This window comes from Echinops telfairi, unplaced genomic scaffold (assembly GCF_000313985.2).
Source record: "Echinops telfairi isolate 266 unplaced genomic scaffold, ASM31398v2 ScPeMD7_5592;HRSCAF=6446, whole genome shotgun sequence".
Classification (NCBI taxonomy): domain Eukaryota; kingdom Metazoa; phylum Chordata; class Mammalia; order Afrosoricida; family Tenrecidae; genus Echinops; species Echinops telfairi.
The window spans coordinates 3,495,412-3,518,504 of record NW_022109491.1 but is presented as its reverse complement, the minus strand read 5'-3'; the positions used below and the strand labels follow the sequence as shown (position 1 = coordinate 3,518,504).

The 23,093-nt window shown below is 50.0% G+C and overlaps 1 protein-coding gene across 9 annotated transcripts in view; it reads right to left on the bottom strand.

Annotated features, from left to right (window-relative positions):
• BCAS1 (brain enriched myelin associated protein 1) overlaps positions 1–23,093 on the bottom strand; it is a 67,087-nt gene that overhangs the window by 34,527 nt on the left and 9,467 nt on the right. For 6 of the 9 annotated variants that reach the window (XM_045295453.1, XM_045295451.1, XM_045295455.1 and 3 more), the window contains exons 3-6: positions 11,684–11,845; positions 10,711–10,755; positions 8,026–8,163; positions 583–795 (exon numbers count right to left, since the gene is read on the bottom strand). In XM_045295453.1, coding sequence (XP_045151388.1) covers positions 583–795; positions 8,026–8,163; positions 10,711–10,755; positions 11,684–11,845 — 558 coding nt within the window. The remainder of the gene's footprint in view (positions 1–582; positions 796–8,025; positions 8,164–10,710; positions 10,756–11,683; positions 11,846–23,093) is intronic. The other 3 variants (XM_045295454.1, XM_045295459.1, XM_045295452.1) reach the window with 2 other exon arrangements.

Sequence of the window (23,093 nt, the reverse complement as noted above, 5' to 3'; positions counted from 1 at the left end):
GCCCCCACGCCTTTTGACTAAATATAAAACAGGTGAAGTGTCACGGCACGTGTGGCCGCTGTGGTTTACTCAGCAACGGTGGGGATGCTAATGTTCTCAGAACATCCCCATCCACTCCTGTGGGAAGCAAAGCCAGCCAGGGGTTGGCATGTCCCAGAGCTGCCCTGCCCTGGTGGTGAGCTGGGGACCCGCTCCCTGGGTTGACCCCGTGGCCCACCATGGGGAAAGAGAAGGGGAAACACCCAGAGGTACTTGGTTTCTTTGGGGGGCGAGCTCGCGGAGGACACCCAGAGGAAGCACCTGGTCACATGCCGTTTCAGAGAGCACGAAGTCATGAAACACCAAAACCTTGAGCCATGAACCAAAATCACGAGAGGAATGCAGAAGTCTCTTGGTCCACCCTGCTCTTTCCCACCAAACGCACGTTGTTGTAGTGTTAACACAACAGGCATTTCGTTCTTCTGGGGAGCAAATGAGAAGGCTTCCACCCAATAGCAAGCGGGGGCAACAGGAAGTTCAGAGACAACTGAACTCTCACGTGAACTTCGGCCCGTCTCAGAGAACTGGGAAAGACACACTTACCTTTTTCCAGAAGAGCTTGCCCAGAGGCAGGGAGGTGGGCCCTGCTCTCTCCTTGGGCCCGTCCTTGGCTGTCTCAGAGGCTGCTGCAGACGGTGCCGGTATGACGGGGCTGCAGCCTTTAGGGTTCTTGGCTGCCCCTTGGGTCTCCTGGGGTACAATGTTGGCTTTGTCTGACTTGGGGTCAGCCAAAGCGGGGGGTGACTTTTCAGCACCCTGCAGAGTGAAACACAAATGAGGGGAAGCGCTGAGAAGAGTCTCAAGTGTCCGGAAGGGGAAGATCAGCGGGCGCGCACTCTAACAACCACCACACGGGCTGCGGGGTGCGGTGCTCATGTCCTCCCGGCCAACTTCCGCATTCTCCAAGTCCTCTACTAGGAGCATGGACTTCGGTTAACCTTCTGAGCATTTAAATATTAAAAAGCCGAGAGTTTTGGGGAACAAAACCCTGACTGTCAAGCGTGGTTATGCACATCGCAGTGGTGAGTTAGGAAGGACTCCAGGTGACAGTAGGAGGCACTTAGCTGTCAGACGGTGGCATTCTCTGGGCTATGAGTCTCCAAGGGATTGTCATCAAGTGTCCCCATCAGGAAAGGCTTCCTGAGCAGAGGTCCCCACTACACGCATACTGGCTTATGGATATAGGACAAGCTTGTACTGATTACCTACATTTGAACTAGAGAGGGGCTTAAATAACCATCCAACCCACCATCCAACCTACCAACCAATCCACCAATCGAGCAGACAAACCAAGCTCACCACCATCAAGTGAGTGCAGGCTCACAGCGACCCGATAGAACAGGACAGAACTTCAAGGTCTAGTGTTATTCATTCAGCTCACCCAGCCCCACTCCCTCCTCTCTCCCTCCCAGGTGCTCAGGGGCCATCCACCTTCTGCAGTGACCAGGCCGCTCATCCCTCCTGAGTATTGAGATCAGCACAGGGTTGGGAGAATTCTAGTCCTCATGTGTCTCCGCATGATTAAAAACACCGGTGTTTAACAGGCACGAACACCAGGTGCCTCTGAGCTAGCTTCCCCGTCTTCACCATCTTTGTTGCATGACTTTTTGCTCCAGGATCTGTGACTCAGGACCTGGAAAGTCCCGGAGATAGTAAAAATAGGGTCTGGATAAACTCAGGAAGTTTCCCAATATTTCTGATGCCGAGAAGAGTCTTGGGGGCCTGCTCCAATGGCCCACGATTTCAGGCACTCCACCTGGCCCGAGTTACGCTGCACACCCTCAGTCTGGCCCGGCGACCTCTCCCTAGCACCCCCCCTCCCAGTTCCCCCCACCCCACAGCACTTGGCTTCCCACACAGGGTGCTTGGGAATCTCATGACACTTCATGAGACAGAAATGTAAGAAGTCTGTGCTGGCTTTGTTTTTGGTACTGACCCTGACGGAGTCGACACCGACTCACGGTGCCGACTCACGGTGCCGACTCACGGCGACCCTACAAGACAGGCTAGAATTCACTGCCCCTGGGGGTTTCTGAGGCTGTCAGTGTTGACAGGAGCAGGCAGCCTCACCTTTCTCCTGTGGAGAGCCTTCTTGTTTCGAACTCCTGACCTTGGAGTTAGCAGCCCCACAGTCACCCAGGGCTCCTTTTGGTCGAAAGCAGATTCCTGAGTTCAAATCAGGAGTTCAGGAGCCCAAGTCTAGAAGTGACTTTTGTGATGCTCGACAATTCAGGAAGACCCACAGGTCCACTTAAGAGTAAGAAACGGCACAAGGCTGGAATTTAAAAATAATATTTGCGCTCTCTCAATGGTCGTGTCCAAATGGCCTGATTCGGAAGGTTCCAAATGGTCTTGGCCCCTGGCCCTGTTTTCTCTCTAAACGGCAAAGAAACGCAGCGAAACTAGCTCAAGGGCAAGCCCCTCCCACCCAGGTACAGCCCCTCCCCTTTGTTTTTCTTAGAAAACACAACCAGGAAGGCCTTTGTCTCATGCATCCGGCCCTCCCTGCCTGCAGAAATGCAGGGGACCCTCTCTACCTGACTGTACTGAGTGCTGGGCTCTCACGGGCCTAGTGGTGCGTTCGCCCTGCTAGAGAGGTGGCCGGTGCACAAATCACTGCGCACGTGCAGGGCAGCGTCCACTGGGGTAGGGGCATTGCTGGGTGAGGGAGGGGGCGTGGTGCTTGCAAGTGAATGAAACCAGGGAAGAAAGGCTGTCCAAGACAGACAAGGATGGTGGCGCTGGGGAATGGACCGGGGCTGGGGCTGGGGGCATCTTCTGTGCCCAGGGTACAGCGTGCTCTGCAGCTTTTTGGGAGGGACACAGAAAAGGTGAGGCGGGGTCCAGCCGGGCTGCTACCCAACATACACCTCCCCCTTTGCTTTCCCTTTCCTGGGAGGGGCCTGTGTGTTCAGGGGTGTATCTGGTGGTGGTGGGGGGGGCGGGATAGGGCTGACCTGTCTCCATACGTGGATGGCTTGGGCCCATCATCCGTGCTGCCACTAGCCTTAGAGCAGGGGACCTGTGGTTCAGCGGCCCTACTTGTCGTTGACTGCAATCTTGTTACTTGTTTTTGTAATTTTAATATTTTTCTACTACTTGTTTTTTATATGACAGGTGTTGACTTTCCCTCCAGCTCACAGCTGCCCTTCAGTAGTGCCCTCAACCCACTCCCTGACAGACACAGGGGGTTCAGGACAAATCCCCCCACTCCCTACCCTCAGCATCTAGGGTAGGGACTTTCTCCAAGTCCCTGAGCTTCTGGACTTTCTCCAAGACAGGGCCTGTGTATCACGTCTTTCTGTCTTGCTTGGTTTCCACCCCTTCTTCCTCTCTCTGTCTCAGACCATTGTTACTTCTTGGAGACAGAATTCCCCTCCTGTGACTCTGCCATCGTCCTAAGGCTGGTCCAGGGCCTTGAACGCTCTAATAGTTGCCTCGTGAGGAGGGAACTGGTTAGGTCCAGTTTACAGACAAGAAATCGAAGTGCCTGTGCTCAAAGAGCTCACATACAGCCACACTAAGGGGCAGAAGTGACACGTGTGTCGTGGGGGGGCGGGTTGGATCCCCAAATCGAACACTTAACAAACCCCAACAAACCCCACCATCTCCAACACAGCAAGGCCTCCTGCCGGCACTAGCCAATGATGGGGCCATTTCCAACAAGGGCACTATGGGGAGCTGGGGTGGGGGCGGAGCAGACTTGGTTCTTGGTGTGGGGGTATGAAAGATAGTAGCTTAAATTCAAAACTCGCTACGGTCGTCAAGTCGATTCCGACTCACAGTGCCTCTAGGGGACAGCATGGAACCGCCGTTGGGGGTTTCCAAGACTATAAATCTTTACAGGAGCAGCTGGTGGGGCCGAGCAGTTGGCCTTGCAGTCAGCAGCCCAGCAGGTAGCCCACTGGGCCACCAGGGACCCAGCACAAGCTTCTCACCCAACAGGTCGCAGTATCATCTGTGGGACTGAAAGTCCATGGTGGTGGTAATGAGGACAACTGGAGAAAATCGCCTGAAAGGTGTTTGGGGTACAGGTGATCATGAGGATGGGGTGATCAGGTGCACTCAATACCAGCCACTTCTTGTTACACTGGGCAGGCACCCTGAGACCCTTGCAATATTACCCTTCTGTAATGATGTATGGCAGAGTCTCTACTGTATTTACAATAATTTAAGAGCTGTATTGTTGTTACTGAATCGCTCTGACTCACAGACACACCCCTACCCCCTCTGTGACAGAGTAGAAAAGGCCCAAAGGGCTTTCGAAACCCTCATCCTCATGGGGCAGATCACCAGATCACAGAGTCGCTGGTGGGATTGGAACTGCCAACCTTTCAGTTAGCAGCCAAGCACTTAACAATGCCCCACTGGGGCTCTGGGCAATTATTTGTTGAATGTGTGTCTCCCAGGCTAGACTCGGAGCTCCATAAAGGTGAGAGCTGTGGTGGTTCGATCTGGTGTCAATCTGGACCCGTGTGAAAGTACAGGGTGGCGTCCAACCTCTCAAGCAGGTCACAGACTGGTGAGGCCTCCCTCGGGATGTGGCCTTCTCAGAAGAGAGGCAGTGGGAGCCCCTCTCTCTTCCCTTCACCGTCCTCCTAGCTGGGACTCTGTGTTTGGCTCCAGAGGCGGCCTCTGGTGGGCCACGGACCTTGGGAGGTGACCGAGTAACTGTGGGCCCCCTGCCGTGTTCCCACTGACCATAGCTCCTTGAGACCCTGCACTCACCAGACTGCGATCTCTCTGCGCCACCGTCTCGCAGCCACAAGAGTCTCCAGGAGGTTCTGGCCAGCATCGGACCCAGGGCCGTGAGTTGAACTGGGCTGGGAGACCTTCTTGCTATAAAATGACTTCTTGCGCTAAGGTTCTATCTTATACATGCAGGAGCGTCCCTGCTTTTATTCCTCTGGACAACCCGGCCTCACATAAGACCCCTTACAGACATTCTTAGCTTGTACAAGACTGTGGCACAAGATAAATACTACACATATCATCATATGGAAACAACCAGAGAGAGACCCACCCAGGATTCTGTCATGCCATCCCTCTGGGGTGGGGGGTGGGGGTGTCACCATCAGAAGACCACTAGCCTTTGCTTCTTTCCCACCCACCCCTCTTCTCATTTCCCAAAGCAGACTCACACCCCAGACACAACGCCCTTTATCTGAAGTCCAGAGACTGCCAAACTCCGCCCAGGTTTCTCAGAGACAATCTCCTCAACCAGGTGGGCTGGATTTAATACACTGACCACAAAGACGCGGCCTGTTTATATGTGAATTTCAGATAAAAGATGAACACTTTTTTAAAGTGTGTCCCAAATTGCCTGGGATGTCCTTGTGTTGCTATGAAAGCATCACTCCTTTTTCTGCAGTCTGCATTTAATTGGGTGTTGCATAGTTTATCTGGCAGCCCCAGCCTCGGAATCCTCACGCATCAGACTTGGACGCTGTGCATCTGCTGGCCACACCTTCGTCCAGCAGAGGTTTGCAAACATGGCTTTGCACAGGGGCGGAGGGATGGGTTACGGGATGGAGACATGACATCCAGACCGAAAAGCAATGAATGTGCGGCCTAGCTTCAGGATCCCAGGAGCCAGCGGCCACTCTTTTGAGCTGCAGAGAGGGTGGACGTCAGGAAAGCCTGAGTGGGGAGTGGGGAGAGGGACCCCTTGTGAGAGCGGAGAACTGCTCCAGAGGGTCTCCAGGGATGTACTTTGTATCGGATCCGACCACTGGGTCTTTTCTCCCCAGGGTTGCCGCCCCCTTCAAGAAGCAGCTAGACACTTAACTATCTTGCCATCCTCAGAGGTAAGAGCCACCAGCCCTACTGGTCAGCTGCAAAATAGAGGATTCTGAATGGTGGGAATCCGCCCCTTACTTTAATTGCCTTTCACCTGGAACACCATGTTCCCAGTGTTCCCAGAATCCGATCTTCCCCCAATGCACTTTTGTGGAAGGACATGGAGCGAGTGAATTGGGAAGCCGGAGGAATGACCACATTGAACGGGTGTGAGCCACTCATGGGTGAGGGGGAGAGGGGAAGATTCTACCGAAGTGAAACTTGGCACTGCATGATGACCGTCTTCATGAAATGCAGATCCGGGGAGGTAGCGAGCATCACACGTTTCTCAACCTTCCAAGGTCCCCTGCTCCCAAAGGCTCCAGGTGGGAGCTCAGCTGGGCAGGGAGTTCCTGTGTACGAAATCTATGCCACCTTTCCCTCTCAAAGCCTCACTGTCATCCGGTCGATGCCGGCTCACAGTGACCCCATGGGGCAGGATACAACTGCCCCCGTGACCGTAACTTTATGGGAGTACACACCCGGTGTTCCCCCATGAGGCGGCTGGTGGTTTCAAACTTCAGACCTTGCGGTCAACAGCCCAACTTGTAACCACTACACCACCAGAACTCCTGGCCCTGTTTTACTAGCAGCTACCATGCTGTCCCCCACAGTCCGTCGTAACCCTCTTCTTTCCTGCCCCCAAGGCGCTAAGGACTACTGACCTTCTCTTCCCCATCACAGGACAGCAGTCCGCTGGGACGCTGAGGGTGGCAGCAGAACCCAGTGTCTTTATGCAAATGTGGAATCAGCGTGGGAAACTTTCTGCTCAGCTCCACTTCTGCCCACACGATCCTGTCACTGCAGCATCCAGCCGGCAGCTTCAACTTCGTAGAGAGTGGGTGGTCTTTGCCGTCCATTTCCAAGTGCACTGGCTCAACTCAGGGGCCCTCTCAGCCTTCCAGACAAACTGGAGCTGTGGCCCATCCCAAAGGGACGTCTATGTTGTTCTCACTTCCCAGGAGCACTGAAATACCCACATCGACTCTGCCTCCGTTCATTGCTTTTTTGTTTGGGCTGGGCAGCTATTAGGGGTCCAGTACAAGCGCAGTTAGAACTAAGAATGGATGCAACAGACTATAGAATGATCAGAGGGTTATGGGGGTGGGGAGGAGGGCTGTTTCCCAATGTGGGGAGAGCATACCGTTGGTTGCATCAGCGATGTTTTTAGGTGGGATGGACTATGACATTCAATAGCGTATAAATAGTGAAAATGCTGGTTCTTGTCCAATTCTCAGCTAAACTTTTGGGGCAAAGTCTCAGGCTGCGTAACCTCTGGCTCACTGACTTTTAAGAAAGAGGCAGTGGGTCTTAGAGTCAGACCCTGAGGCAGCGAGGTTGCAAAAACAGTCGATTTCTTTTTAGTCGCTAAAAATAAAGACCCCCCCCAAACAAAAAGCAAATCAGTAAAACCTGAAAGAAAATGCTAACTTGGAAGACGTTCTTGAAATCCAGCAAATATCCCATTTAGGAAGTAAAATTTGTGCTTGGCAAGTGTCGACCTCACACCTCACAATTGATAATGCTTTTGAAATTTCACCCCTAATAAAATCCCACATGTCCACAGAGGCGACAGACTCAAACCAGCTCTTGTTTCTTTGGTGTAATATCTTTTTTTTACACCCCCAACCTCTTTTCAATGAGCCTTATTCATCATTAACTTTCATTTATGAAAAATGATTCTGGATTTCCATGTATGGGCAATAGGAAGTTTCCCTTTAAGATACATCTGATTAGGAAATGGGTGCACTGAAAGACATCTAGCAAGGAAATCATGGGACATGTGGCCAGATTGGTGAGGACGGTATGCCAACCACTGGCCTTTGGGAAACAGTGAGTTAGGAGAACAACTTCAGAACCCTGGTCCACCCTGGGGAGACGTCGGCCGAGAGAGTAGAACTGGGCTCCATGGGGTTTTTGGGGGCTGACTTTCTGGAAACAGATCTCCAGGCCTTTCTCCCAAGGTGCCTGGGATGGGCTCAAACCTGCAGCCTCTTGGTTAGCAGCTGAGGCTAACCGTTCACTCACACCCAGGGACAATACGCTGCTGAATCCCTTTGAATCCCACTCCAATGGTGCCGGCCACGTGCACCGGGCGGGGAAGACCAGGGTTCCTCCTGTTTGTTTGTTTGCTTAAGTGATACAGACCTTGTGTCTAAAGAACTTCCTAAAGGCGAGCCCCACCCTGGGGCTATCCAGGTGCTTTTTCTTGGCACCTTTGGCCTGGCCCTCTGACGTCGTCTGCCCGGCATGTCCGTCACACACCCGCTCTACTCCGGCTGCCTTCTGGGCAACAGCAGGCACAGCTTAGAAATTCGTTCTTTACACAATATCCTTTTTATTTTCCTGTCTGTTGGTGGGAGGTACGTTTTACCACTCTGGCCACCAACTGTTCTCACCCACCCCAACCCCTCCCCCCCTCCACCAAATCCATTGGCTAAAGAAGGTGGAACAGGACACCCAAGTTCGGCCCACATGCCATAACTGTCCTGGGGACATGGAGGTGGGTGGGTGGAGGGAGACACAAAAACAAACCAAACAAAATCCAGCCTCTCCCTGGGAATTCTGAATATCTAAACGCTATTTTCCCTGAAAGGGAAAGAAAGACGTATTAAAGGGTTTGTTTTCGGGAGTCGAAGCTGTCGCAGAACGATTCTCCCTCCCAGAGGGATCTGCCTTTCATAAACATAAGAAACTTCCCTGTACTCGGGGAGTGCCTCTCCCAGGCAACGGAGCTTCTAGAATGAACCAGGCCACTCAGTGCCAATTGGGGGAGGACGGACTTGAAACAGCCCACCTAGCACCACCCCCAAAGGGCGGAGTCAAGTTACAAGTTGGCGGGTGGGGTGGCGCTCCTAGTGTGCCTGAATCCACCAGAAACTGACGGAAGGACGGGCAAACCCTGCAGGCCTTTCAGAAGCACTGGGTTTGTCACAGAGAGTGCTAATGGCCCACGCCCTCTCCAAGACCCTGCGCCACCAGTGGTGCTGAGGTTAAGTTCAGCTGGCACGGCCCTCCAGGCCCTGGTGCAGGATGAACAAAACGGGGCCAGTGCCTCCGCTCTCTTGGGAAGCCACCCGACCTACCCACATGGCCTGCTGTTTGAGGCCCATTCCTACTGACTGCGTGGCTCAGAATGATGCAGAGGCCACAGCCAAAAGAAACGTTTTGACTCAACCACTCATTGAGCTGGTCCTCACTGGCTGTAGCAAAGGAATCATTTCCCAGGCAAACTCATGCACAGGACGAGGATACAGGTGCATAGAGATTTAGGTGGAAGAAGGAAAACATCTTGCGGAAGCAATCAATGAACTACAGACCTAGGTCCTGAAAGCCTTCCACCTCTCGCAGGGTGCAGGGCTGACCCCTTCCTATCACATTTTGGGGGAAAAGACCTGAGTTTTCCTTCTTTGGCAGGTTTCTGCCTCTCCAGCCTTGGCAGGCTTGACTGTAATTAATAAGCAGTATTCAACCCGTCTCACACATGATCAAAGCAGCAAGGATCACTGAATGTAAGTCCTCTGTGACTTACAAGGCATTGTTACACCTTCATTCAGCCCTGAGTCAGGTAGCTCGATTTTTTTCATTGTCCCCACTTTACAGATGTGGAAGCTATTGGGTCACACAGTCGTCCAGCAACAGAACTGGACACGCAGGTCCTAAGGGACAAAGCCTAGATCCTTTGCACAACAACCTCTCAAACTCAAACTCATGCCATCGAGTCAATTCCGACTGCTAGTGACCATGTAGGGCAGGGTAAAACTGCCCCCTGGGGATTTCCGAGACGGTCACTCTTTATGGGAGTAGAGAGCCCCCTTTTTCTTCAGCAGAGTGGCTGGTGGTATCAGACTGTTGACCTTGGGGATCGAAGCCCAACGGTAACTACGACGCCACGAGGCCTCCTGAACAACTTAGATACTGCAAATAGGGGCCCCACTTGGATCAGACTGACCATGCCATGTCCTTAGTGCCCAAGTGTCTCCCAAATCCCATTCAATTAAGAAAAGGAGGAAGCAGAACCCCAGCTGTCCCCAAGTCCCGCTTCCCCCTGGTGCCCATGACATTCAAACCACGTGCTCCCGAGCGGGGCAGTGGGCTATTCATGTACCAAGTGAAAAGCTTCGAATCAAATGTACTTGGAGAGGAACTGGCTGCATTTATTGAAGGAGAGAGAAACATCTTCCCTCTCTCGGGCATCCTAATGATTCATTCCACATCGCCCTTCCCTTGGCGAATGTCCAGTGAAGAGGACCCTTCCTCACTAAGCACCTGCCTTTGCAGTGAAGGGTCATTTTTCAAATAAGGCTCGAAGCACCCCAAACTGCCTTCTACTTCTCCCAGTGCTCATTTTAACCCTTGACCCCACCCCGGGGCTCTCTCAACACAATGGAGAAGAATAAGGTGATGGAATACTTATTACCACGTTCTGCCAAGTCTAGGTAAGAAAGTGGTTAATGGGACATTATTTAGGTTAAATCACACCTATTTTTTAAGCTGCCCACTGACATTTTCAGTAAAATGCCCTGAGTGCACACGAAACATTTCAAAGACCATCAAACAGCAATATTAAAATCTCTGAATAAGTCCATCACCAAGTGCCAACTCACTGCCAGTGGAGTGGGTTGTGACCACAGCGACGCTGTAGGACAGGGTAGAACTGCCCTTGTGGGTTTCCAGACTGTAACTCCTTTCGGGGGTAGAAAGTCTCATCTTTCTCCCAAGTGAGTAGATACATATGTAAAATTCAAGAAACAAACACGCAGATTAAGCAAAAGAAAACCTGGGATCCAATTTGAAGCCCAGACACCAAACATAGACACACACTTCACCTACCGTGTCTTCAGGCTCCTTGTTTGCTTCAGCTTTGTTAGGAGAAACCTTAAAAATGAGAAAGCCAGAGTTAGAAGCCACCTTTCTTGAGGGTGATTCTCCGCTCGACGTGAGCTCACTCGACAGATAGAAGAATGAGATGGGAAGTCCTTTCAGAGTTGGTAGAATCCCAAGGACTTTGGGATACTATCAAGGTGTAACATGTTAAATGAACAAAATCCATGTTTTATATGGAAATGGATCAAAGCTGGTATCGCCACCAAGAGTTTGACTGCATCCAAGATCACCCTCCTGGAGGGGCTCAGAGGTCCCAACGTTCCAGGTCTGACTCCACACACGTGCACAAGTGCCGCACCTTCTACTGACATTTTGGGATTGCTTGCTTTACCTTTCGACGTTAGTCTTGATATCTGGAGATAGCCAAACACTTTGGGAGTTGTCTGTGTCATGATGCCTTCATCCACTGCATCCCTGTTGAGTGTCTGGCTTGTACTGGACCATGGGTGCCAGGAACCAGTGATGTGCAAGCCAAGGAAGACCAGGCTTATCTGGTCCCACCGTATTACAATGGCAGTCTTGGCTGTAGCAAGACAGCACAGGGTTTCCAGTGACAAACGTATTCTGTTTGTCACTGGAGCAGCAGAACGGCTGTGCTGACCAGGGAGGACGTTTCCAATTCTTTTTATGATCAACGACCACACCGCAGTAGCATTTCATTAGGAGACAACTTGTGTGACAACATTTGGATGACCGCTGCTCAAATCATGGTTCCCCATTCTTGGGACTAGGCTCCTTCATCGAGAGCTGGATGTAAAAGCATTTTTCTTACAAAGTATATTGTTCCTGGTCTCCACTGTCCCAGCTGCCCCTGATGCTTAGCCGAGTAACACAGCAACATTCACATATTCTTCCTTCTCAGTATCAATAAACCTTTTGAGCAACAGGGGTCCTCGAGAGAAAAGAGGAAAGGACTTACCAGAGTTTTAAAGAAACTCATGATGGGATGATTACTCTCGGTTGGCTCTGTGGCCTGGGGGTTCTCCGCTGTGGTCTCTGGTGCTTCTGGGATCCCCTCCAGGACAGAAGAATCCAAACTTGCGATTTCCGGTCCTTCTCTTTCCTTGCTGTCAGCTACGTCCTAGGAGTAAAATCGAGTTTTCACAGTTGCAACTTGTTCCATGTGAACTCTCAAAGTAATAGCATGGCTTCACACCCCTTCCTCCTTCCCCACCTAATTCCAACCATACTTCTTCTGCCCACGGGCGTGCAGAACAATCATTAGCTTATGAGGCTCACTCTTGCTCCCCCGCCCCCCTTCCTAACATATTCCACATTTGCAGTTGGTTGGAGGGACACTGTTTGGAGTCAGAGGTCACAAATGCAGCAGTGTGTATTGCATTCTGCACGAAAACCACCTTCTCCTGGCAACGGGGTTGTGGAAGACACCAATATTTTCCAACCTTGGGATCTTCTTGTCTAATGATTTGTACATTAGCCCCAGAGACACCTCTATTTGTTTCCTCACAGTCCCCAAAGAGGAGAGTTACATAGCAAGTTAAAAAAAAGTGCCGGTGCTTGAAGAGCATACTTATACTTCCGGAATCCGGGAGTTTATTGGCACAAAGAACATGGTCCTTGGACTATTTCTTCTAAGCATCTTCTGTGTCTGTCCTCCACTCACGTGACACCAGACTAGGCCACGGTCATCCCTCAAGACCACAGCAAACTCCTGCCTGATCGGCTTGAACCCTTGTTGCCCTTCCATCCATCCTTCATGTAGCTGATCCCAACCTGGCAGCTCTTTGCACCCTTCGTTGGCTCTCCCTAGCGCTTCGGTTCAAGTCCAAAGTCCAGTAGAGAATCTCCAAGGTCTTACAATGGGAAGCCAGGGAGATACGAAACAAGTCAACAACGATGTTTCACCATCTGACCATAGGCAAGGGATGTGAAAGCTTTGCTGTCAAAACAGAGAGCATTGTAAAGTCCATTATGGCAGATGTCGTTAGGTTCAAGTGTACTATAGCTTATCATTTGATCTCATGTTTATTTCAGTTTTTAATATTTTCTTTTTGATTGAGGCTTTAGTCATTATGGTTGGTTGATTGGGTTGCTTTGTGTTTGTATTTTGTATGATTTTCTATATACGAAGGCCAGGAAAGGTAGATCTATAGAGACAGTAACTGGATTGATAATTGTTTAGAGGCATGGCAGGGGAGGATGGAGGAAATGGGGAGCTAACAATGAGCACAAGAAGAAAATATTCTAAAATTGATGGTGGTGATGACTGTATAAATCTTCTTAATTGGGTTGAATGATTAAATTGTGAATCTGTGAAGTATATGCAAAATACATGCAAATAAAACTATTTAATAAGGGAGCAGGGCTTTAGGTGGGTGGTGAGAGATGACTTTCAGAAGAGGAGACATTTACTGGCTGAAGCATGCATGAGTATTCCCCACAAGCACATGGTGGGGAAGCCAGACAGCTCTGATATTGGGATTACCTTGTGGTATGTCTGAGAAATCCCAAGAAGGCTGATGGGAGAGAAGTGTGTGCATTGAGTCGCACACGCGGGCTGAGTTTGTCTACAGCTGGCTTACAAAAGTTCTGGGTCTTGCATACGCCATTGTTGAGTTAGAAGACTGGGAAGGCCTATGCTGTTGACAAAGGAGCCCTGTAGGCTCCATGGTGAAGCTATGGAGCTCACGGATGCTATTTGAGAGGTCGGCAGCGCAACACCACCAGAGGCTCTGCAGGAAGAAAGACCTGGTAATCTGTTTCCATGGACAGGGTTGGAGTTGTGCGTGGGAGTTGCTGCCTCCTCAGAGCAACAGCCCATAAAGATAGTAGCCTGGGAAACCCTGTGGGGCAGGTCTTCTTTGACCCATTGGGTCAGCATGAGGCCAAGTCAACTCGCCAGGACACGACACCAACATCAATGTATGTGACTGCCAACACCCCATGCACGATGGTGGGGTATGGTGCTGGTGCTGCCTGGCTCAGTGAAGATAAGACCACAAAAACTCAATCACCGTGGATTGATTCCAATTCGCAGCAGCCCAGGAGAGAGTAGAAGAGTCTGGCAGGGGTCCCAAGGTGTAAACGGAAGCAGACTGCCTTGACATTCCCCACAGCTGGTAGGTCCAAACCACTGACCTTTCTGTTGGCAGCTGAGCACTTAACCATTGCAACCTCAGGGCTTCTTGGGGGAAGAGACCCCAAACCAAACCCACACTATCCGGTGATGATAATTACAAGGAGACCAAACTCACTGCCATCGAGTCGATTCTGACTCAGCCACTCTGCAGGGCCGGGTAGAGCTGGCCCTGTGGGTTTCTGAGACGGAAACTCTTTACAGGAGTGGAAAAATCTCATCTTCCTCTTGTAGAGCAACCGGTGGCTTTGAGGTACAGAGAGCCCAACTCGAACCCCAATGTCACCCAGGCTCCCCGAGTGAGGATGTGGCTGGGGGGTAGGGGCCCGGGGGCTGAGAATGATGTAGATTTCAATGAACAATAATAAATGGGTTCCTTCTGAGCCCCCAGATTTCATATGTATGGGGTCGAGTTTTCATTGCGGACACAGCACAAATAGTGTACACAAGTTTGGCCAAGTGGATCCTCCTAAAATGACAACTGGATGTCATCCTGGGGTGAGAAATTCATCAAGTACTCTGATATTCATGCAATAGTCTATGCAAAGTGTCAGAAATCATTTTAAAAAGGATTTCTTGTTGTTGCTGAGACGACACACAGCAGGCCATGCACCAGTTTCAACAGTTCCTATACGCACATTCCAGGGAAACGGATGACATTTTTCGAGTTGTGCGACCTGCCCACCCACCTCAGCCCCCCTACTCCTTCTGGGAGTCACCCCATCTCATGAACATAAACTTTGTGTTCCCTAAGATTCCTAATCCTTTGAGTCACTATTGTCCATTTGATCCCACATTGATCGTTCTTTAAGGAGCCTGGTGGCAGGGTGGGTTTATCGCTTGGCTGTTAACTGTAAGGTTGGTGGTTCAGACCCACCAGCTGCTCTGAGGGAGGAAGATGAGGCGTCTGCTCTTGTTAAGATTCAGTCTCTGACACCCCCAGGAGAGGGTCTAATATGGTCTATAGAGTCGCTAGAAGTCCAAATGAACTCGGAGGCAGAGAGATCACTCAATGCACATTTTACACAAAAGGAGATGCTTCAGAAGCATTTGTGGAATGGACGGTGAAGAATGAGTAGCTTCCCTCGCATCCTCTTGTGACCCTCTGAGGCGATACCTTTTGATGGAAGCAAGTTGCCCCGTCTTTCCCCCACAGAGTGGCTGGTGGGTTCGAACCACTGGCCTCTTGGTTAGCAGCTGAGCCCTTAACCACTGCTGCCTGGTTCCTGTACTGCGTTATAAACCTCCTACCATCATGCAGACCTGACTCACAGTGATCTTGTCTAGGAACAGACAGTCTGAGTTTTCTTACTCAACAGGGCTCCTTAACTGAGTGATGCAAAACTCGCACACGCACTGCCTGCTAGGGCGCTGTCTCCGGCTCATAGCAACCCTGGGGTTTCTCTCCGATGCATGTGAAATGGTCTCATTATGCTCACTTCTACGGAGCATTCTGGCTGATGCTCTGTGACAGGGTGCATTTTGTATGGCATTTTTCTTTTTTGAAAAAGAAAGGGAAATAAGCATTTATGATTGGATGTATAGCTCCCTGCAAAGGGGCTCCAGGAGGAGACACTGAAGGGGACGTGGGTGGGAAATCGCTCATCTGGAGCCAAGTGAATTAATCTCCTTTTAAAATGGAAATTGAAAACACACCTCAGGTGACCACTCAGTGAAACGGAAAAAAAAAAAAAATCCTGCAGGCCGAGGTAAACTCAGCTGGGTGCAAGACCCCGCGGCGGCGGGCAGATCCCCCCTGAAATGCTATTTGTAGAATGACTCTGTCCTGAACTGCAAACATGATTTTGCTTTTTCTCATCCGCCTTCCAGGTCAGAAGCAGGCACGTTCTCCAGCAGATACCTAGTGGGTTCTCTTTAGCAAGCAGGTGTTCATGGGATTCGCCCGGTCTTCTTTCTCTTCCCCCGCTGGGTGGAAGGAGCGCAATCACTCTTTCTCCTCTCTGTGGGCTTCGAACAGCACGTGGGCAAGCACTGGTCAGGTGCCTTCCCACGATCTGATTTTCTGTAATAAGATCAAACAGGGAGGGCCTGGCACCTTCCTGCAACTGTCAATTGCCAGGAGGATTTCCACGTCCTGCAGGGCCCTGGGGGATGGTCTGCAGGCTCCTCAATGTCCACAGGAAGATGCCACGAGGCAGTAAGACCAGGGACAAATGGCTGCCTGGAATTGTTGGGGATGACCATTGACCTTAGCTAGACGTCTCCTTCACTGGACCATCGTGGGCTTAATTTTGAATCTCCATTCCAAGAAGCCGAGTCCGAAGCACAGTTTGATTCATGGAAATCTGCCTGAGAAATGCTGAAGTGGACAGAAGTCATTGCTCGCAAGTTTCCATCTGTTGGCAATCAGAGCCACATGCTGTCTGGGATGAAAGAGAAAGGTCTGCTTGGGTGTCATGGCAGGCAGCATAAGGTGCCGGTGACCAGGCAACAGGGGCCTGCAGTTCATCATTAAGTCTTCCATCCTTTCTTCTTTAAGCACTTACTTGTGGCCATTGTCAGATGTCAGAAGACAAATGGAGTCTGCCCAATTATTATATTTTCATTTACTTAAGTTTTGGTGCTTTGGTTGAGAAGACACACAGCACAACATACACCGATCCAGCAATTTCTACATGTCCAATCCCCTGACTCTGGTGGTCTTCTCTGAGTTGTACAGCGGTTCCCATCCTCCCCCATGAACATAAACTCACTGCCCCCTAAGTTTCCAGTCTGAGCTTTCCAGGTGCTCCCGTCTGGCTAGCTCTTCATAGAGCCCAGTGCTCCAGGCAGGCATTCTTTCCCAGCTAAGCTCAACTGTTTGGTTTAAGGGAAGGCCTCAGAGGTTATTGTTGGTGTCAGGTTGAAAGATGATCACAGGGCAATGGTGTCAGGGGCTTATCCAGCCTCCATGGCTCCAGAATCTCGGGATTCCTTAAGAACTTTGCATTGTTTGTTGAATTCCCTCCCCTTCTGATCAGGATTCTTTCATAGATTCTTAGGTCAAAGTGTACAGTCACAGGAGCTGGGCACCATCCAGCTTTTCTGTTCTCAAAGCATGGAGGCAGTTGTTCATGGAGGTAATGAACCACACATGCCCTATCTTTCCCCTATTCCTGACTCTCCTCCTTCCTCTGGTTTTGTTTTTTTCCAACTCTCTCCCCGCTCCTCCCCCAAACAGAGGCCACTCAATGATTCTTAGATAACCATCTGCAAGTCTTTAAGGCCCAGACACTTCACTAGAAGGTAGAAAGCAGCCTTACACATACTACTCGGCCATGGCCCATGAAACCATGACCCTAAGCCTCCTATGAGGTGTCTGGTTGTACAGTAGCAGATGTGGTAGCTCCTCTAGTTGTAATTGTTTTTAAAAGCTCTCTCCATCAAAGGTTTGGTTAATTCTAAAAGATGGAATTTATTCTCCAATTTTCCTGGAAGGGAAAGCAAATTAATAAACAAGGGGGGTGGCTCGAAGGCCAAATGCTACGAATGAAACAGGGGTTGCAAATGAAATTCGCTGCCATTGAGTGGATTCTGACTCACAGTGACTCTATAGGACAGGGTAGAACCGCCCCTGTGAATTTCTGGGAGGGCACCTCTACCCTGTGCTGCTGTTCGGCACCCCGTCGATTCTGACTCTGAGCGACCCTATGCACAACCGAAGGGACATGGCTGTGGGTCCTGCGCCATCCTCACAGTCGTTGTCACGTTGGAGCTCATTGTGGGTGCCACTGCGTCAGTCCATCTTGTCGAGGGCGGGCCTGCCTCTTTTTCACTGCCCCTCGACTTTGCCAAGCACGATGCCCTTTTCCAAGGACTGGTCTCTCTTGATAGCATGCCCAAAGTACATCAGACGCGGTCTCATCACCATCGTTTCCAAGGGGCACCCTGCCTGTATTTTCTCAAAGACAGGCTTGCCTGTCCTTTCGTAACTCTTTACAGGAGTAGAAAGCCTCATCTGTATCTCTCGGAGCAGCTGGTGGCTTCGAACTAATGACCAAGCCTGTGGTTAGTAGCCCAACATGTAACCACTAGGCCACCAGGGTTCCTCTGTACTGGGGTTCCTCTAGGGAAAAGGACATCTTAGGGAACTTTAAAATCTCTGAAGCAGATGGGAATTTTCTGATTTTAAACTCTGGCACTAATATAAAGCCCAAGGACACCTAAGGAGGAGCTATATAAATATAAATCAATGTAGCCACATGATTACTTTATAGGAGGCAGTGTTCACCTTCTGGTCTAAAGGCCTAGCTTAGCATCACACCTACGCATTGTTCCTTGGAAGAAATGTCTAATTGTTCTACGGACAACGAAGGTTGAGGGACTTGGTTGAGCAAAGTTAAGGAGCTATGCTTACTGTACTACTTCAGGGTCTTCAGTAGGCTGATGTTTGCTGTGACTGTTCAAGATAGCATATCTTCACTCCCACCGAGTTGATTGCACTTCATAGCAACCCTATAGGACAGAGCAGAACTGCCCAACGCGGTTGCCAAGGCTGTGCATCCTCACAAAAGCAGACTCTTTTAACTCTCTCACGAAGAGAGGCTGGCAGGTTCAAACCATTAGCCTTTAGGTTAGCAACCCACTGCAGCCCACCCCCATGTATAACACAAGCATATTCTGAAATCCCGTAGACATGATTGCCATTGAGTCTACAGGAGAGGGTAGAACCCCTATGGGTTTCTAAGATTGTAACTTCTTTTACAGAGGTATAAATTCTCATCTTTATCCTAGAGTGGCTAGTGGTTCTGAACTGCTGACCTTACAATGAGCAGGCCACTTCATAACCCACTATGTCACCAGGGCTCCCGTTGATTGGATGGTGGGGCCTGTTCCTAGGCCTCTCTCCCTGCACTGATGTTAAACAGTGCACTGGTCTGGGAAGTGATGACTTCAGAGATTTAAAAATATCTCAGGCTCTTTTCTCTTTCTGGACTCACAGCTACAGGGCTTAACCATGTAGGTAAAAAGCCCCACCCATTGAGGTCAAGTTAATTCTGACTCATAGTGACCCTATAGGCCAGAATTGAATTGCCCCTGAGAGTTTCCAAGATGTTAAATCTTCATGGAAACAGATCATCAGGTTTGCTTCCTGTGAAATGGCTGGAGGGTTTGAACCACTGACCTTTTGGTTGGCGGACTAGCACTTAACCACTTTACCACCAGGAGTCTTCTTCCTTAAAGGCTAAACCCCATTGTCATTATGTCGCTAGAACTCTCATTGGTCCTGCTGGACAGATGGAACCGCCCCTGCAGGGCTTCTGAGGCTGTAAACCTTGAAGCAGCAGACTGCTACGTCTATCTCCCTCAGAGCAGCTGGTGGACTGGAATCCCTAACCTTCTGGTTAACAGTGGAGGGCTTACCCACTGCACCACTAAGGCTTCTTAGCATGTAGGGACAGGTGTCAAATCCCAGCAGTGCCTCTGTCTAGTTGCATGTTACAGTGTGCATGTCACCTGTGCCCCACAGGGGACAGGAATAGAATAACACTTCTACCAGTTCACAGGGCTATTGTTGTTAGGTGCCGCCGAGTTGGTTCTGATCCATACTGACTCTGCACACCACAGAACGAGACACTGCCCAGCCCTGCACCACCCTCACCACTGTTCCTGTGCCTCAGCTCATCGTTACAACCTCTGTGTTGAGTCATCTCGTTGAGGATCTTCCTCTTTTACCCTGACCCTCCACTTTACCAAACGTGATGTCCTTCTCCAGGGACTGGTCTCTCCTGAGAACATGGCCAAAGCACAGTAAGAGGAAGTCTAGCCATCCTGGCCCCTAAGGAGCACGCTGGCCACACTTCTTCCAAGACAGATTGGTTTGTCCTTTGGGCAGCCCGTAGTACTTTCAATATCCTTTGCTAGCACCACCGTCTTCTTTGCCAGCAGTCAGGGTGTACTCGAGAATCAAATATATTATACAAGTATGGTGTGGCAGTTACACAATCTCCTGTCAACTTGCGTAAAGGGGTGGAGTCGAGCCTGTCAATCAGACCACAGCCAATGAGGCCTCTGTGTAGGCATGGCCTTCTCCTAAGGATTCTGGGATCTCCTGTCTTCCTCCTTGGATGTGGGACACTCTCTCTGCTACATATTCCTGAGGACAAGCCAGATGGAGCTACCGTATATATTCGTATAAGCCGAGTGTTTCAGCACATTTTTAATGCAGTTTTTGTAGTAAACTTAGGTGCCTCTGCTGATATTCAGGTCGGCTTATACTCGAGTATATGTGGTAAGCTGATTTGGCCAGAGCCCTGGAGCTGGAAGAGCCACGCAGAGACCCATGCCAGTACTGAGATGCTTCCACTGCCACTGGATCCACAATACTTTCCACCCACTGGCCCGTGATCTTCCTGCATTCGGTGTCATTGCATGTGTGCGTGAGTCTGAAGAGGAATTTATAGACTGGTACTGGACATATGGGCTAATATCAGACTTAGAGACTTGATCAGGACTGGGCTGGGATGTTTTCTCAATATACAATTGCTCTTTGATATAAAGCTCTTTCTTACACACAGATGAGTGTCCATGAGTTTGTTTCTGCAGTCATCCCAGACGAACACATATGGCAATTCATCCAGGCTTGGCCCCCAACGTAACCTCAGAGAATGTTCTCTTGAAAGGAGGGGAAGTGACTAGATTACACTAATGGGAGAGCTAGCTCAAAATCCACCTGGCAAGTTCACTGCCAACCAAGACCCACTGCGTATCTCAACCACAACTAACACCACAGCAAACTGTTAGAGATGGACTTAAAGGTGTCAAATGAAGGATGCAGGCTCATGACGCTTTGCAATTTTGAGTGACAGCAAACCTAACAGGCTCATATCTGGAAATCCCTCTCTGCTGAAAGCTGTGTTTGCCAGAGCTGACAATGGCACGGCAGCAATGCATTCTCCTAGCAATCTCTGACAAGTCACAATATGGTGACATCTACCACCTTCGTGCCAGTCAGATCCACCTCACAAACATAACGATGCCAACGTGTGCCAGGCATGATGGCAGGGGCAGGGGGTGCACGGTGAGACGAGACAAGATCATCTCCCAGTCTCGATAAATGAAAATGGGGCATTATGGTAGAACAGGGCTGCCCAACCTACAGATTCTGACTGTTCTCGGCATGGAAAACAATGTAAAACAAGCACTCGGCAAAAAAATAAAACAGAACGAAACAGCTCAGCGAATAGCAGCACGCAGGCCTACGAGCTATCATTCTGTGAATCCTTCGCTTCATGTGCCTATGTGTGGGTGGGGTCAACAGGTAAAAATCTATTCCCCACGGGGGGGTGTGATAGTTAGGTTTTGGGCAAACTTGGCTGGGCCAGGATTCTCAGTAGGTGGGCAGGTGGTTTCTTCCTTCTTCGGATGAAAGTTCCAGGTTTGAACTGACCTAGTGCAATAGGCTTCAGAGGGTCAGGGCTTGATTCTGGTTCTGCCACTAATTAACTGCATGGCCTTGTGGACACAACCGAACCGCTCTCAACCTTTGCTTCCTTATCAGTTAAATATAGATATCAATCTTGTGTTGTTATGAAAATCAAAGCAGTCAATGCCAATGCTTGCCACCTGGCCCTAGAAACCAGGAAGTCAGTAAGAATCTGAACTCACCTGTTGACCTATCAGGCGCTTCACACTCCCAGGTAATGTCGATGGCTGTAAACATCTGATCTCGAATGTTTCTTATTGCTCAGTTTTGAAATATGACAGTGTCTGTCATAGCGGAGGACTTGTTGATAAGAGTGGTCTTTTAATTTAGGGGCAGAATAGCACAGTGGTCAGGAGTGTGGACTCCACAGTTAGACCACCAGAACATGAACCGTAGCTCTGCCACTCACAAGGGCTGGGGCCTTGAGCAAGCAAGCTTCTCCCAGCCTCATTCTGCTCATGTATAAAATGGGTGCAATGATAGTAACTAGCCTCCCAGAACGCTGCTGTGAGGGTTCAGTGAGATACTGCAAAGAATGTGCTGAATTTGTGCTGGGGCTCAATTTAAGTTGGCCCCTATAGCTATTACCACCAGTACCATAATGACAGCCACCACTACCACCTCCACCATCCCTACCACTACCACCACCACCATCCCTACCACTACCACCACTACCACCACCATCACCGCCACCACCACTTTCACCACTGCTGCCACCACCATGGTTGGTGACGTTAGGAGCTTGCGAGTCACTTCTGATTCACAGTGGTCCTGCGGACAACAGAATGCAACAGTGCCCAGTCTTGCCACATGCTCACAATTGTTGTTACGTTCGGGCCCCTGGTTATGGGCCCTGCACCAGTGAGTCTCATGAAAGGTGCTCCTCTTTTCCACTGACCTCTACTCTCTAAGCATGGCGTCCTTTCTCAGGGACTGGCCTTGCCTGAGAACATGTCCCACATAGGTGAGGCGGAGTCTCAGCATCCTCACCTCTAAGGAGCATTCTGACTTGATTTTACAAGACAGATTTGTTTGTCCGTCTGCTTTATTCACTGTCCAGCTCTCGCCTGCATATGAGGCCATCGGGAATATTATGACTTACCAGGAAAATACCAAGAGTCAGACACACCTTCGTCCTCCAACTGAATCACCACCACCATTCCAACCACACGCCAAACTCACTGCTTCCAGTTGATTCCGACTCAGAGTGATCTTATCTTATGGGACTGGGTAGAAGTACCCCTGTGGGATTCTCTCTCTCTCTCTTTGAAACAATCTTACTGGCACCTCATGCACATATCACACAATTCAATAGCTCAATCATATCAAGAAGCATTGTAGAATCATGACCACGGTAAATTTTAGAACATTTTCTTCTTCCTTGGACTCATTGTCATTAGTGCAGTTATTATTTTTTGATGTGGCAAAAATATGCACAACAAAACATTCTCCAATGCCACAACTTCTGTATGTATAATCCAGGGTCATTGATTACACGCTTCGCGTTGTCCAACCATGATTGATGCTGAGACTGTATCTCATAAAGAGAGCAGAAAGAGCAGAAAGCCTCATGTTTCTCTTGCAGGGTGGCTGGTGGTTTTGAACTGCTGATCTTGGGATTAGCAGCCCAGTGCATGATCAGCTCCACCACCAGGGCTCCTAATACCATCCCCATTACGGTCACTCTCCCATGTAAGCAAACACATGTGGAAACACAAATGGGTCACACAAGGCCTGCCCCTCTCTTCAGTTCTGGAAACAGCAGTCACAGACAGCGCAAACCCACTGCCCTCAGTCGGGTCGATT